The sequence below is a fragment of the Tigriopus californicus genome, chromosome 8 (genome assembly GCF_007210705.1).
Source record: "Tigriopus californicus strain San Diego chromosome 8, Tcal_SD_v2.1, whole genome shotgun sequence".
Taxonomy (NCBI): domain Eukaryota; kingdom Metazoa; phylum Arthropoda; class Copepoda; order Harpacticoida; family Harpacticidae; genus Tigriopus; species Tigriopus californicus.
This window is the reverse complement of record NC_081447.1, coordinates 12,291,112-12,306,733: the sequence shown is the minus strand read 5'-3', so window position 1 is coordinate 12,306,733 and position 15,622 is coordinate 12,291,112. Positions and strand designations below refer to the sequence as shown.

Here is a 15,622-nt window from a genome sequence, read left to right as displayed (position 1 = left end):
ATTCCCTGCAGCGCTCATAAAAGCCCGTGAAAAATCAAAAAAAAAGAAGAAAAAGACTTTCATTATTTTGAATTATTTAGCAGCGAATTCCGCCACATAGCAACCTTGCTTCAAATCTCGATGTGAGGGTGTCAGGGTGTCCGAAATAAGTACTGGGATCACTTAATGTGTAAGAAAATTCAAATTTCTCCCAGATATCACCAGTCTTTATACCTGAGGCAACCTATGTGATTTTTAGAAATCGACGTCAGCAAATGTAATTCTTTGAAAGTGCTCAGTGGGTTGTAGTTTGTGGAGTTTTGTTTGATGAAATATGCTTGCTCAATATAAGTAGGATCATGTATGCATTGTAGGCATAGAAAACCATAACTAGAATGCTTAAGTTCAACAGGAGCTGTACAACATGAGCATGTTTTCAGGTCAGCTGACGCTGGTGGAAATGGGACAAAGATATTTCGTTAAATCTCGCTTCAGGCAAGTTGAATTATTATCATGAAACGTTTGTTATTCCTCTTTAATCTTAATTTCTGTTGAATCTTACAAATATGCAGGTAGAAAGAGTGGTAGAATAATTAAAAAAACATGCTTTTTAGGGCATAATACACGTAACATGTCAAAAAAAGATTTGGACATTAGTAGAGCAAATCATGTACTCTATTGATTGCCTTTGTTTAGCAACGCATCTCGAAAATCTCGAAAGTGTAACAAAATGTATCCGAAATTGCAACGCAATGATGAGGCATTCGGAATTTCGTTTCAATCTCCCAACAATGTGCTTGAATGTGGGCGACATGATTGCGCCTATACGTAAACAAGGTAATTCCGACACCTCTGGAGGTCAGCCTGAACCCAGGCTTGTTCCTTGCGTTTCAGTTAAGTGTTTCCACCACATGGATGAAAACTTTAACTTGAGCCCCATTTTAACCTCTTCAAAATTTCGTTCTTAAAAATGTGGTCGGACAACTTACTCAAACCCGTTTTATGAAGCGTGCTGGACGAGAGCAATTGCTTGACAAGGAGTCTTATTAGGGGTTTCTACTCTGAATTTGGACGAGCCGTCAACGATTCAAATTTGCACCATAGTTGTCCTAAGTAGCTTGACTACGAATGAAACATTTTTTCCACCAGCGACAGCTGAGACGAAAACATGCAATCGCAGCGCCCTTGATCGATCTATATATGAAGTTATCTATGATTGTAGGAAAGAGATGGCAGGCGTCATCCTGAATTGTCAGGGGTGACAATTTCTCACCAAAGTAGAGAAAATACATTTTTAGGCCCATTAAAAATCAGCCAAAAGAAGCTTAAAATGCAAAAAATGTGAAAACGGGCCAAAAATACAAAAAATGCAAATAAAGGTCAAGGATACAAATACGTCTTATTTGCATAAGTTTGAGAACATTACTTATCAGAAGTTTCGAACATTCAAGTTCACAGGCGTATTGACTATGAAAACCCTGTACAAATCAATGGCCCAATCACATCTTGGATACACCTCCCCAATTTGGATCCCCTTGACCCTTGGGGGTTAAAAAAGATTGAACGAGTTCAAAGATATTTCACGAGGTCTCTCGGCGAGGTGTCAAAAATAAGCTATTGGTGACATGAATCAATGGGATCATGTAGTATTCAAGGTACGTACGAACGTTACCTAATCATTTATGTTTTTAAATGTGTACTTCTTTACATCCTAATTCGGGCTTAAGACAAAGCGTTAGCTTCATGTGAAATGCGTCATAAATTCAGGCCCGCTGAAAAAAGCTAGTAAAGGGCTTTGAATCCTCTTTTGTTCTATATCGGGCACTAGCTTTGTTCACCTTGCTGCCGTGCTCCCTTCGACGATTCTATAATTTATATGACCCACTATTAAATTTTGAACGCGACTTAGATCGGCATTTGTCAATGTTAAAAGGCCAGCTCTACATTCAAGAGTGCCCTAGACCGGCCAGTTCAAACACATTACACGGCCAAACATTTTATAAATTAAGACCCAACATGACTTACAGGGATTTTCATTCCCTTGTATCGGTTATCAACCCAAGAATTAAAGGAAGAAGAAAAAAGTATATATTTCTTAAAATTTTGTCAACGGTAAATTCTGACAAATCTTAAATGAACCCACAAGAACTTAATCCTGAGCTACAGGTGTTTGTTCTTATACCAATGATTTTCTGCTTAAAGAGTTCATAACTAACCCATTCAGTTTTGATGTATCAATAACGCTAACCTGTAAAGCAATGTTGTATATCAAAATGACTATCTGAATTGTCTTACCTGTAGAAGACAGTGTAGCAGCCTCAGTAGGAAAATTGAAGCTGAAACAGGATACAGATAGAGATAAGCGTCCAGTACCGAGCAATGCTATTAGCAATACATCATTCACAGGGATATTAATAAGTAATAACACAACCCACAATACTTTTCTTACCTGGCTAATGTTCCAGCAATTCCCGTAAAATATTGCAGACAACCATCTGGTCCTAAAAGAAGGAAAAAAACAACGTCATTTCATTTCATTTTGTTTTCTTATGTTTATTTATTTGCAGTTGGACGCTCAAAGAGATTGGACAGTCCTGTTTAGTGCAACAGAATGAACTTAAGACATCTCTCTATTTTTCTGGAACGCAAAATTCACGAGGCAATTTTGCTTTCAATCCATGATGTAAGTATAAGCCAAGATCCACACTTACCCACTCGGAAAATCGATTTTTGACCCATGGGACCTTTTCAACAGAAAATACGATCTTGCTTCATTTGATAGATCTTTTGAGCAACTTTAGAGTTTAGAGTGACCCCGTTAAGTTACGATGCCCTTAGCCGCCACTGACGTTGCCGACCTCGCCCAGGCAATCCGGCAACTCGGCGGTTCCGCGCCCGCGACTGCCACCCCACTAGAGGAGGCCGCCGCCACCCTCGCCGCTAGTGCCGTGTCCATCAAGCTACCACAGTTCTGGACCTCAAACCTCGAGGTTTGGTTTGTTCAAACTGAGTTCAGCTTCGCCACCCGAACTCCGCCTATCACAGCAACCTCACCAAGTTCCACTATGTCGCCCAGGCCCTGGATAACTCCACATCTGCCCAGGTTTCCGCACTGCTATTAACCCCGCCCTTGACCGATAAGTACCCCACCATCAAAGCTGCCCTCATCAAAGCTTATGGCCGCACTCAGGCTGAGAAGGATACGGAGTTACTCCACCTCAACGGCTCGGGGATCACAAGCCCATGGACCTGCTGCGACACATGTACAGCCTCAATTCGGACCCCAGCACCCTGATGCGGGCAATTTTCTTTGCCCAACTTCCCAATGACATCCAGGACATTTCGGCCTCCACCTTGGCCACCACCCTCCAGACCCTTGCCAATGAGGCTGACAAAGTTATTGCATCACGGAAGCGGCGTGCCCCGGAATTTCACCAAACTGTGAACGCCACGCACCCTGGTAACGCCGCATCGGGCAGGCCCGGCCCTAGACCGTCCAACCCCGACCTCTGTTACTTCCACAACCACTATGGCGACCAAGCCCGCAACTGCAAGGCAGGCACTTGCAGTTGCAGTGGATGAATCTGTCTTTCCCACATCGCCCCGCGACAAATCTTTAACCCGCACTGCTGACCTCATTGCCGCCAACGGATCGGCCATTCCCACCTATGGCAAACGCAGCCTGACCTTGACCTTCAGCAGGGGACAAACTTATCGGCAGGATTTTAGGATTGCTCAGGTCAACCAGCCAATTCTTGGTGCTGACTTCTTCATCGCCAACTGGCTTGCCCTCAACAGCAACTCCATCATCCCAATGTGCCCAAAAGACAGTGCCCCCATGCCCAGCTGGCTCCACCAAGTTCGTTCTAATCAATTTGCAGCAATCTTGGATGACTTCCGTGACCTCCTGGTCCCACGCTTTCATCCAAAAGACAAAGGTATCCACCCGGTTGAACATCATACCCTGACCAAAGGTCCACCACTTCATGCCTGAGCCCGCCGCCTTGATCAGGCCAAACTTGCTGTTGCAAAGGAGGAATTCCGCCAACTCGAGGACCTTGGGGTGATTCGACGATCCGACTCGCCCTGGGCATCCCCCCTGCACATTGCGGCAAAACCCGGCGGCGGCTTCCGCCATTGCGGCGACTTCCCCCGCCTCAATGAGGCCACCGTCGACGACCATTACCCGCTGCCGCACATTCAAGACTTTTCTCCATGATAGACCTCATTAGAGGCTTCTACCACATTCCTGTCCATGCTCCTGCCATCCCTAAGGCTGCCATTATTACCCCTTTTGGTTTGTTTGAGTTTTTAAGGATGCCTTTTGGCCTGAAGAACGCTGCCCAAGCCTTCCAGCAGCTCATGGACACGATGCTGCGCTCCATCAATTTCGTCTTTGTCTACCTGGATGATATCCTGGTTGCAAGCTCGTCCCCGAAGGAACACGCTTCACATCTCCGGACTGTTTTCCGCCTTCTGCAAAAAAATGGCATCACTATCAAAAAGAAGAAGTTCCTTTTTGGGCTGGAAGAACTCAAACACCTCGGCCATCTTGTCTCGGCCGCAGGAGTCACCCCGTTACCTTCGCGGGTGGATGCCATCAGGAACATCCCAGTCCCAGATTCCAAGGGGGCGCTGCAGCAGGTCCTTGGCATGGGGAATTTCTACAGGTGATTCCCTCCCGGCATTGCTTACAAACTACACCCCCTGCATCCCAGGCCTTGACAAATCAATCATTTGGACAGCTCAATGTGACATTGCGTTCAATTTGGCCAAAGAAGCCTTCATGAGAGCCACACTGCTTCACCACCCCTACCCGGATTGACACACCTCCGTCACTGTTGATGCCTCCAATGTCGCCCTTGGTGATGAACTAGCCCAACAGGATCCATCCGGCTCCTGGAACCTGATTTCGTTTTTTTTCCAGAAAACTTGACACTGCAGCATATAGTGCTTTTGACCGGGAGCTGCTCGGCATTTATGCGGCCATTTACTATTTCTACCATCATCTGGACGGACGGCATTTCACTGTCTACACGGATCATATGCCACTTTACCTATGCCCTTGCCAGTGACACTGACCAATCTCCAAGACAAACCAGACATCTTTCCTACATTGCCCAGTTCACCTCTGCCATTCAACGCATCAATAGCAAATCAAATGTCGTTGCCGACACCCTATCCCGCGCCGTATCCGCGGCCGCCGTCGCCCTGCCAACAATCAACTACCGCCAACTCGCTGCTGACCAGGTCGACTCAGCGAACGTTGCCGCTTACCGTACCACACTTTCGGCCCTGCAACTTGAGGATGTGCCAATCAAGGCATGCTCTTTCACGGTCCTTTGTGACATTTCAACTGGCAAACCTCGCCCATTCGTGCCCCCCTCAATGGACGAAGCGGGTTTTTGGCGCAGTTCATGGCTTCTCCCACTCGAGAGAACGACCTTGCCAACGTGCCATCTCTGCCAGGTTTGTTTGCCATGGCATGAAGAAGGACATACGTCAGATCTGCTTGGGAATTTAACAGGAAATTTAACTGGAAAGACAACCAGAACCATAGAATACTACTCCTCCCCCACTGTATAGAGCATAGTGAATATACCAAAAGCGGAGAAGCAAAAGCAAAAAGTATAATGTCAGTTTCTCAAGGGTTTTTTTCTTTCTTCTGGGCAGTCTGTCTCAACAACAGGCTCATTTCTTTGCAAGTCTTGAGCCAGAACTTAACATGATGATCCGTTGCCCTTGTGAGAGTCTCGAGGAACTTGGGAGAAACACATGTGTATCATCGACTAACTCCAATAACGAACTATTTATTTACTTCTAATTTGTCCCTCAACCTCATAATCCTCGTGGATGCCATCACGGCCCTTTACACCGCCCCCTAGCGAAGGCAAAAGGCCGAAGGTGGAATTGTCAATATGGCATTATTCTTACTATAAATGGGAATTTTTTGAAAGGGGCATAATTAGCTAAGGCTAAAGGGCAAGAGAGGTTGCTGTCTCATGTCCGTTGGCATTGGACAAGATGGTATTCACATACCTGTATCAAACCCCACTATTAATCTCTGATTAATTAAACGTCAGCCAGTCGGTATGGTCGAAAAGATGGACTGCCACAGTGAGTATAAGTTTGAGGCTGACGGCAGGAGTGAAGGACATCGTCTATTCCGTAAGCAGGTTTTAAGCGGTCAATGGACACGGAATCTGAGCGGCCATTCCCACGATCAATCACAAAGAATTTTTGGTTTCTCTCCAGTACTCGAAAGGGACCTTTGTAAGGTGGTTGCAAAGACGCTTTAACTCCTTACACGCGTTCCTACACAAAGGTGCTCTTTGTGGAGGCAAATCTTTGTGTATAGAGCTCTGTCTGTCCACACGTGATTGCCACGACGGCGAAACGTAATTATGGTTGTAAATGTTGCGCCTGGAGGATGGTCGAAAAATGCTCCCGGGAGGCAAAGAGTTTCACCAGAACCAATTTCTGTTGTAGAGCACCCCAGTTCTTCTTTTGGACTGCTCCGCAGCCCTAGCAAGACAAATGGCAATTCTTCTGCCCACTCTCCGGATTGACCTCGGGCTATCAAGGCTGATTTCAAATCACGGTGAAATCTTTTGACAGCGTCATTGGCTTGTGGGTGCCAGGCCGTGGTGAGTTTCGGATGAATCCCGAGGAATGGCATCACATCCCACCAAGCGCCGGGAGTAAACTGTGAGCCTCTGTCTGTTGTGAGAGAGCAGGGTACTCCATATCGTTGAGCCCCATCCGGTCAAAAAGGTAGAAATACAATTATGCATTTCAACATTGGTCATAGGCAGGGCTTCACACCATCTCGAGAACCGGTCAACTACAGTGAACATGTAACAGAACTCCCGACTCTCTGGCTCTGGCAATGGGCCAAATATATCCACATTTAATTCTGCAGATTTCGACGATGGGGGATTGAAGCTTTGGAGAGGCGCTCGGGAATGAGTTGTTACTTTTGATCGTTGACAGTCTGGGCAAACCTGTACCCAGTTTGATACGTCCTTTGCCAAAATAGGCCACACGTAGCTGGTCGATAGTAGTTTTCATCTTGCCTTCACACCTGGATGGGATATTGAGTGGAGTAGAGCAAAAACATCTTTCTGGCTGGTTTTGGAACGACAGGGCGAGAGGTGGGGCCACGAGTGTCCACAATCACAAACACATTGGGATATAATTCAGCCATGACACAATGAGGCGAAAACGGGCGATCTTAGTATCAGCCATTTGGTCATCTTTTTGAGCAGCTGCAATTTTGATAATGATATCATTGAGAGCAATTAGCGCAATGAGTGTTTGTGAGAGGGTATCAGCAGGCACGTTAGCCACCGCAGCACGTGATGTACATCCGTGGTAATTTCAGATATTTCCAATAATGTCCATGTCATCCGTCCAGATTCAAACTTTTTGGCATTAACTGTGGAGTGGATGTTTCCTTTCGGTTGGACGGAAGCCCCTACTAAAAAACGCCAGTGGCTTCCAACCTGCAGACGGGAATTCCAGCTCTGAGACAGCACCTGCAGCTACGTCGGAAGCATCCGTGCACAACCTAGTGAAACGAGAATGATCTGGGAATGACAAAGTTGCCAAAATAGCCAGGGATTCTTAAACAGAAACAAAGGCCTGTTCTTGGCAGCTCTCAAACGCCACACGCGAAAACGAGCTTTTTGATTCCTTTCTTTGAGGTTTGGTTACGCAACATGGAATGCAAAGGTTCTTGAAGAGCGGCAGCGTTTGGGATAAATTATCTATAATAATTGATGATTCCTAACAATCGATGGAGACTTTTCTCGTCAGCTGGTATAGGATATTCCTGAATGGCGTTCACTCGTGACAAAACAGGTCGAAGTCCTGTAGCAGAGAGATGGTGCCCTTAGAAATGGAGTTCTGACACCCCAAATTCACTTTTTGAAGTGTTGATAACAAGTCCAAATTGATTTAGCCGCGGGAAAAGACGTTTCAGGTGCTGAAAGTGAGCATTAACACAAGTACTAGCCACCAAGATATCGTCCACGTAGACATATACCCCATCCAAATTGCGAGTTATTGCATTGATAAACCTTTGGAAAGCCTGTGGGGCCTTGCGCAGCCCAAAAGGCATTTAGATAAATTCAAAGAGGCCCATGGGTGTTGTAATAGCCGTCAGATAACGTGATGAGGGGGCCACTGAAATGTGGTAAAATACCCGGTGAAGACCAAGCTTGCTGAATATAGTTGCTCCAGAAAGACCATTGGCAAAATCCCCAATGTGCTGTAAAGGGTGAGAGCCGGGCATAGCCAACTTATTAAGGCCGCGGAAATCGCCGCGAAGCCCCCAAGAACCCTCAGGTTTTTGAACACGGAACACGGTCAATGACGTGTTCAACATTGTGTTGTGAAGGTAGCTTGAAGTCAGGTTCTAAGACATTTGGGAAGTGGCAAACAAGGTTTTGAATCAGTTTGTCTGAGTTAGAACAGGTGCACACAATATTGATAGGATTACAAGGTTCTCCCCGTTTGCGGCGAGAAGAGTATTTGTCCACCAGGGCATTATCAGAGCAATCAACAAACAGTTGTTGCACTTTTAAAAAGTCATAGCCGATTAAGGAATCGCATACGTTAGCAATAAAAAAATTGTGTGCGAATTGACGACCAAGACCAATATAGATAGTCATGGTGCGGGTGAAGTAGCACTTGATGGGAGATCCGTTGGCACCATGAAACAAATCCATCCGGGGAGAGTATTGTTTCTTATCCTTCTCAGTAGGGGACAGCAATGACCATGAAGCGCCTGAATCAACAACAATTGTTCGATTCGAAATTTTATCATAAACACGCACACAACGGGGGCATGATGAATAAAAAAATCCAGGAGGTAAGTTGATGGTGAAGGCGGGAGAGGAGTGAGAACCACGTCCGCAAGCGCCTATTGGCGAGCGGGCGCTGCTCTCGTTTCCCGGGGAGGCAGATTTGTCATGGAATTTGGTAGAATAGTGAGCACAAAATTTGCGACACTGTCGAGCTTGCTTATCGTATATGGCATGGTACCAACAAAGGATTAAGCCATTTTCTTGGAGATATCCTCCACTTGTCTGACGAGTACCCGTGGCTCTCTTAGCTGCTGATTGCAACGGGAGTTCTTTATGGTAAGCAGCAAGAATGGTCTGGCGTCGATCATTTCCTCAGGCTCATCCGTTGACAGTGAAATACTATTAATGTTCGCAAAAGGTGCGTCATCCTTAGCGTGGCAAATTTGAGCCAGTTCTCCATCAGCCTTGAGAGCTTTGTCTCCTGAATAGAGCAAGGCAATTTCATGATAAATAGCTCTTGAAATGCCTCAGAATCAGATGCGGGTCGCTTGTCTGGCCACACTCGTTCCATGAAAGACAGTAATTCGGACGGTGAGCGGTCCCCAAGGTGGCAAGATATGCATTTTTGAAGATTGGCAGATTTGGTTTTGTTTTTTTGCCGAGCAACTAGTGCTTGAAAACCGTGCAAGGCTGAGGAGGGTCCGGATTCTTAATTCTCCAGGCCATTAGCTCAAGGTGTCGTTGATCCAAATTTTGCAAGGCAATGTTGAGCAAGGGATCGGCCGCAAACAAGGGAAAGCACCTAAGGGAGTCAGTAATCAGATGACTTCCCGGCTGAACACGTTACTGAGGAGTTTTGGTCAAGGTTTTCCCAGAGCCTCTGTAATCAAGTATTATCTAAGACTGCCAATGGTTTCTGAAATATGCCGAGCAAAGGTCAATGATCATTGATGACCTCAAATTTCGGACTCCCTTGGAAAAAACAGTTGCATTTCTGCACAACAAACCATACCGCACTCAACTTCAATTGCACTGTTGCATAGTTTTTCGTGCTGGTGACAAAACATATAACGTCAATATTTCTTTGGCTTAGCAGAAGTTGGACTCGTACTGGGGTAACCATAACCATGCCTTTTTTCAGCAACTTGTGGATTCTTACCGTAGCGTGTTATAGGTCCGGTAAGACTGCTCCCAACTGCTTAGCTAGGCTGAGGAAGAACAAGAGGTCCGTAACTGATTTTGGGCTTGGGAAGGCCCTCAGCGCTTCCAGTTTGGTCGGGTCTGGCTTAATTCCGTCATCTGACGCTATGAATCCGGCAAACTTAACGGTTCTTCTTCTTATCTCAAACTTATTGATGGATAGCTTGATTCTGTTTTAGCAGCATTTTTGCACGACAATGTAGAGTCGCTCCAATAACTCAGATAGAGTCATGGCTTGCACAAAAATGTCATCTACGATTTTTGCAATCCACTCGTTGTGTTTCAGACCTTTTTAGGCCAGATCGGTGCGGAGACTGAATACGTCTCCAAAGCCCTTCCAGCCCATAAATGTTACCAGGGGACGGTATTTGCCATCTGGTAGTAGGATAGATATGACAATTCCTCGTCCAAGGGCACCTGGAAATATCCATGGACGGCATCCAGCTTGGAGAACCAACAATTCTTGGGTAAGAATTGATGCATTAAATCAGGCACTGATGAAAATGGATGGACTGGACTTCAGGTGGGCTGATTCAGTCTTCAATAGTCAACAACTAGCCTAACCTTCCCCCGCACAAAATGAACGGGGGCGCACCAAGTCATAGTTTCAGTGCACCTCGTCATCATGCTGGCCTTTACAAGCTCTTGGCAAAGGTTATTGGCTGGCTTTTCATGGTGGATGGGGATCAATCAAGCAGTCGTCACTTGATATGGTTTTACGCCTTTGTTGAAACAAATTTCGATTTCCATCAGGTTGCCAAACACGAAGCCAGCAGCATTTAAATAGATGAGACCATTACATCAGCAGAATCGACAAGGAAATGCCAGAGGACCTTTTCCTACATTCCACTGCTTTTGAGTCTTTCTATTGCTCGTTTGATGTCCTCCCGTTGCGTTGTAGTCAATTAGAGATTCTTCTCGGGATTGATGGTGGCCCCATTCCTGCTGGTGGCCTTGGTCTCCAAGGTGATCACAACAGCAAGTGCTTTTTCCTTGGGACGGCAACAATGTACAACGGGGAAATCGAAGGGTAGGATTCCCACAGCCTGGAGTTCCCCCTTACCAAAGATGGCGGATATCCAGGGAAATTATCGAGCAGATTTTGGCCTGGGGACCGCCTCTGACGCAGCCAGTAAATTGAACTTGTCCAGGCTTCTGGGTAGCGTCCCGTTTGCTGCTCTAAGCAGAATGTGAGACGGGCCCAGGGTTTTGTGTTCTGGGCAAAAAGAGGTCGGAAGAACCGTCTATGCTGCACTAGAGTCAGGTAAACCCAAAATGACAATACTCCCCTTGCCATTCTCACACATGACCTGGATCAAAGTCATTTCATCTTTAAGGCCGGATCTAACATGTTCAACCAGGCGGACAAATTGGATTGGACCAATGAAGAAGTTGACATAGTGGAATGTGTAGGGGCATCATGGGTTAGAGGAGCACGAAACATGAGTAGTCTTGCATCTGCACTGATTTTAGTGGTCCATTCGTTAGTGGCCATGACCTTGGCCTCCGTGATAGCCTCTGCTTTGGCCTCAACTACTCTGTTTTCCAATTCGACATTATTGTATAGATCTATTATCTCATACATTTTGTGCTCAGCCTCTCCAAGTAAGCGCTAAAGCCTGTCTACTTCGGCCTTCGATTTGTTCAGATCATGGACCAAATTCCAATTCTTTGAAATTTGCACCCAACAATTAGCCATTTGTTCAATGATTTTTTTCAGAAATGGTGTTGAAGGTTTGTGGGTAGACAACGAGCTCCTTTGGGTGTTCGATAAACGTGTCGCTTGGTTGGAGTACTAGAGATTGAAGTTTGAGGGCTTTGCCCGACAACTAAAACAGCGCCATGTTATGTGGGAGTGATAAGGATCAGGATGAGAACAGTAAAATACATTGAAGTTTCCAGATGAGCAACTAAGATATGAGTGATTATTGCAAACAGCAAAAGTACATAGATGCAAAAAAATGGGTAAGAATAGAGACAATCAGTGTTCACCCAGAGTAGCTCTCCTTGTTTGAAAGATCAAGCATGTGAGGCTCACCGTGATGAAGGGGCCAAGCTTGTAAAGTGGAGCCGTGCCCCTGGCAAGTGGCTAGTGAGCCAAAATCAGTAGGTTAGGATGATCTGTTAGCCTCCTGTGTGAAAGGGCTGTTCCGTGACCCCTATGGTTAGTCGATCTACAAGTCCCCTGTGTGGGAGGGCCAATCCTAAGTGAGGACGAATGCCTCTGGAGGAGGCCGGATCCCGGATGTCTCTGACTAGTCTATGACTTCCTTAATGAGAACGAATCACTCTGGTGGAGGAGGGATTCCTCTGGTGGAGGACGGATTCCTCTGGTGGAGGACAGATTCCTCTGGTGAAGGACGGATTCCTCTGGTGGAGGACGGATTCCTCTGGTGGAGGACGGATTCCTTTAATGAAGGACCAATAGACCGGGACCCGGAGTTGACTATGGTACTAGTCCTTCCAATTAGGGAAATGTTATCGAATGAGCATGAGCATGTGCTTGTTCAAGCTATTCTAGTCATGCCCATATAAAAGTACTGGTCAATAAACAAGTTAGTTACAATTCAAATCCTTATGGGGTAAACATGGCCCACAAGTATATGAAAGTCCTCCTCTCCTCCTCTGCACCGAGGAAGTCTCTTTGAATGCTTGTAAAATCCATTGGGGCCACTGCAGTCAGATTGGTCAAGTTCTCAGTATTTGCGGATAGCTGCAGAGCCTTAAGTTGAGCCGCGCATTGTGTGCATTGACCACGCACCTGCCATCGCGCGTCACACCCAGACGCTGGAAATTTCTGGGCATCTTGATCTATTCAGTTTACCATTGATCAATAATCGTCTGGGCAATTGATTTAACATAACAGTGGTGGTTTGGGGCTAAATTCGGCGAATACTAACGCACTTGAGCTCCAATAACTCAGCACCTGTTTAACATGTCTTGACTAAACTTGAATTCTAACCAAGCATTCTCCTTCAAACTTATATTATAATAGGAATTCTATTTTCCGGCTTGCTTACCTCCTGTTTCATCTCCACAAGCATATTGGGTGACTGAAATAACAACAGAAGTACAGTGAACGCAATTCTTTTAAGCTCTGATTTAACCTGGAAAGTGAAAGTAATACTTGATAGCAATATTGCATTGATTGATTGCAATACAGCATGGCAAATTCGGGAGTTACCTTTAATGTCGAATTGTCGGGTGACACTGGCGCCGCTGAAGTCAAAGAGAGCAATATGACATTCATCAGATGCATCCAGGATCACTAAAATAAAGATTTATTCTACAAATATGTCATACTTTATTTCATAACAAGTAGATTATTTATGTTGAATTTATGATTCTTCAGGGTTGAAAAAATTTTACAATAGATAATTTTGAAAATTCCCATGGTAATCCTTACTCCAATTGGAATGTTTTCAAGGGTGCCCTTTCTAGCAAATGGGTATGTTTCATACACCATTAGGATACACCCAACCAGACCTCCATCCATTAGAAGCCCACTCTCAGCAACTGAGACAGCACAGTTGTGTGTCAACAGACCGAGGTATTATTGGAGAGTAAATATTTTTTGGACTGTCCAATAAGACTACCAACAAAGGATCTGTGTTTGTTTCTCGTGGCAAAGTCAGACATTCAATTATCCAGCTAGCATGGTAGAGTGGGAAGATAGTCCGGATGGGCAAATTCCCACTTTGAAATCGACATTTCAGTCCTTCAAGAAGCTGGAGGAGTTTGTGATCTTGCGCATTCTTTCCAAGCATATTGGAAAATCCACAAAAGGGAAGAAAAAAAGGGGATTTGGTCTCTTCCAATGACCCCGATATGATCCAATATTCGACTATTAGTTAATAGTCGTCTTGCCAGCCATACAGTATGTCCAGGAATTGATGGCGGTTTTTATAACACAACTATCAAATAAATCACCCATACTTAGAAGTACAAACTATGGTTTATTTTCCAATATTACGGCTTTGCCGTCAAATGCATTTTAGAATTCGTTTAGGCATTCCAGTACATAACTTTTCCAAGACGTCTGGCGAGATCCTTCTCCCCAAATTTTTCAGATTTCGGACCAGGGTTTGGGGTTTGCTTAGGGGTCGCTGGTACTCCGCTAATGAGTTGCTCCAGGAGCAAGGCTTGCATATTTTCAAAAGGAGTCACAAAAGTCAGGGCTATTGGCAGGCCATATGCTCTTGCTCCATAAACAACCCAAATATTGTTGAAACCCGTTTTTGTGCCTTCCTCAAAGTGTGTGCAGGGGCGTTGTCTTGTTAGAAAATTCTTCTTGAAGGATCAAGCAACAATTTTTATTCAAGAATGGAATCATTTTTGCAAGTCCTTGACAAAGCTGGCAATAATGACTTTGACAATATTTCATCAACATGATACTCGGTAGTCACAGACTTTTTTGTGAATAAAAGGGAATTTAGAAACCGCCCGATGGCTGATAACAGCCCAAACCGGAATTTTCAATGGAAACGTGACAGTCGGTGTTATTGGGACAGCTTCAATGTTATTGGCCCAAACGCAATCTATGTGGCGATTTGGAGGATGGAAAAGCTGGAGCGAACTCTCGTAGTCCTAAGTAGTTAAATGAGTGCCAACTGTGATACCAATGAGCGGGCCCACGCCGTTGAACAATGCCCCCCCCCCCCCCCCATGAATCTGTGATATGTCCTTTCAGTACACCTCCCCTTCCAATCCTTCCTCTTCCCATATCCCCTGCCCACGTCTTTTTCAAGACGTGAGCTTCTAGCCCTCGAATCCTCTTCTGTTCCCAATAATCCCATCACTATCCACTCTCAATGGCCATAGTGATCTCTTTTATCTAGGTCGAATTGAACAAACTCGGTATTGCGAGGAATCGGCATTGGCGGCAACAGTGTACCAAGGGGAGAGGAGGGAATCAACCGGTTGTCGGCTGCTTCCTGAATTGTCATGGACGGGCGACCATTCTGCGAGAAGCTGAAGCTGGATGGTGTCTTGACAAGATCCGAGGACACGCCTTCACTTCTTATCCGAGCCAAGGGTCACCAAGGAGAGACACAAAAAAATTGCTTTCCTGACAAACAGTACTTCGTGGTCCATGCAGGAAGTCTGTTGGGCGTGGTCGACCCAGCGGTTGGTTGAAGCTCTATTACCAAACGCTTTGAACCCATCATTCTTCGTCCTTCCTCATCACATAGCCATGGATGCCCAGGCTTCACCATCATTGGCGTCTACTATCAGCCAACCACTGACTATGATGATTTTGTCTCGGACCTCACATCCATCCTTCAGAAGGCAAAGAATCTGGAGAAAATCATCATTGGTGGTGATTTAACATCCGTCCTGAGTCAAGTGGATTTTCCGAGCTCACCAGATCCCGAGCCAATGGAGAATCACTCTGCGCTCCGACACCACCTACTCCAGGGTCCTCTGTACTTGACCACATTTTCATATTAGAAATTATGCCATCTCCGGCCAGTTTCGTCCATCCCCTGGCCGCCTCTATCACCTTCATCTTATTCAGCAACCTTTCAAGATGCCCAGAAATTTCCATCATCTGGGTGTGACTCGAAATGGGAGATGCGTGGTCAATGTACAAAAGTGTGCGGCACACCTTGAAGCCCTGCAGCTATCCATCA

At 45.5% G+C, this 15,622-nt stretch overlaps 1 protein-coding gene across 1 annotated transcript in view; it reads right to left on the bottom strand.

Annotated features, from left to right (window-relative positions):
* The window catches only part of LOC131884910 (uncharacterized), a 35,293-nt gene extending 21,370 nt beyond the window's left edge, over positions 1–13,923 (bottom strand). Inside the window, exons 1-5 of the mRNA XM_059232806.1 lie at positions 13,920–13,923; positions 13,174–13,257; positions 13,010–13,042; positions 2,429–2,480; positions 2,275–2,315 (exon numbers count right to left, since the gene is read on the bottom strand). Coding sequence (XP_059088789.1) covers positions 2,275–2,315; positions 2,429–2,480; positions 13,010–13,042; positions 13,174–13,257; positions 13,920–13,923 — 214 coding nt within the window. The remainder of the gene's footprint in view (positions 1–2,274; positions 2,316–2,428; positions 2,481–13,009; positions 13,043–13,173; positions 13,258–13,919) is intronic.
* Positions 13,924–15,622: the final 1,699 nt, after the last annotated feature.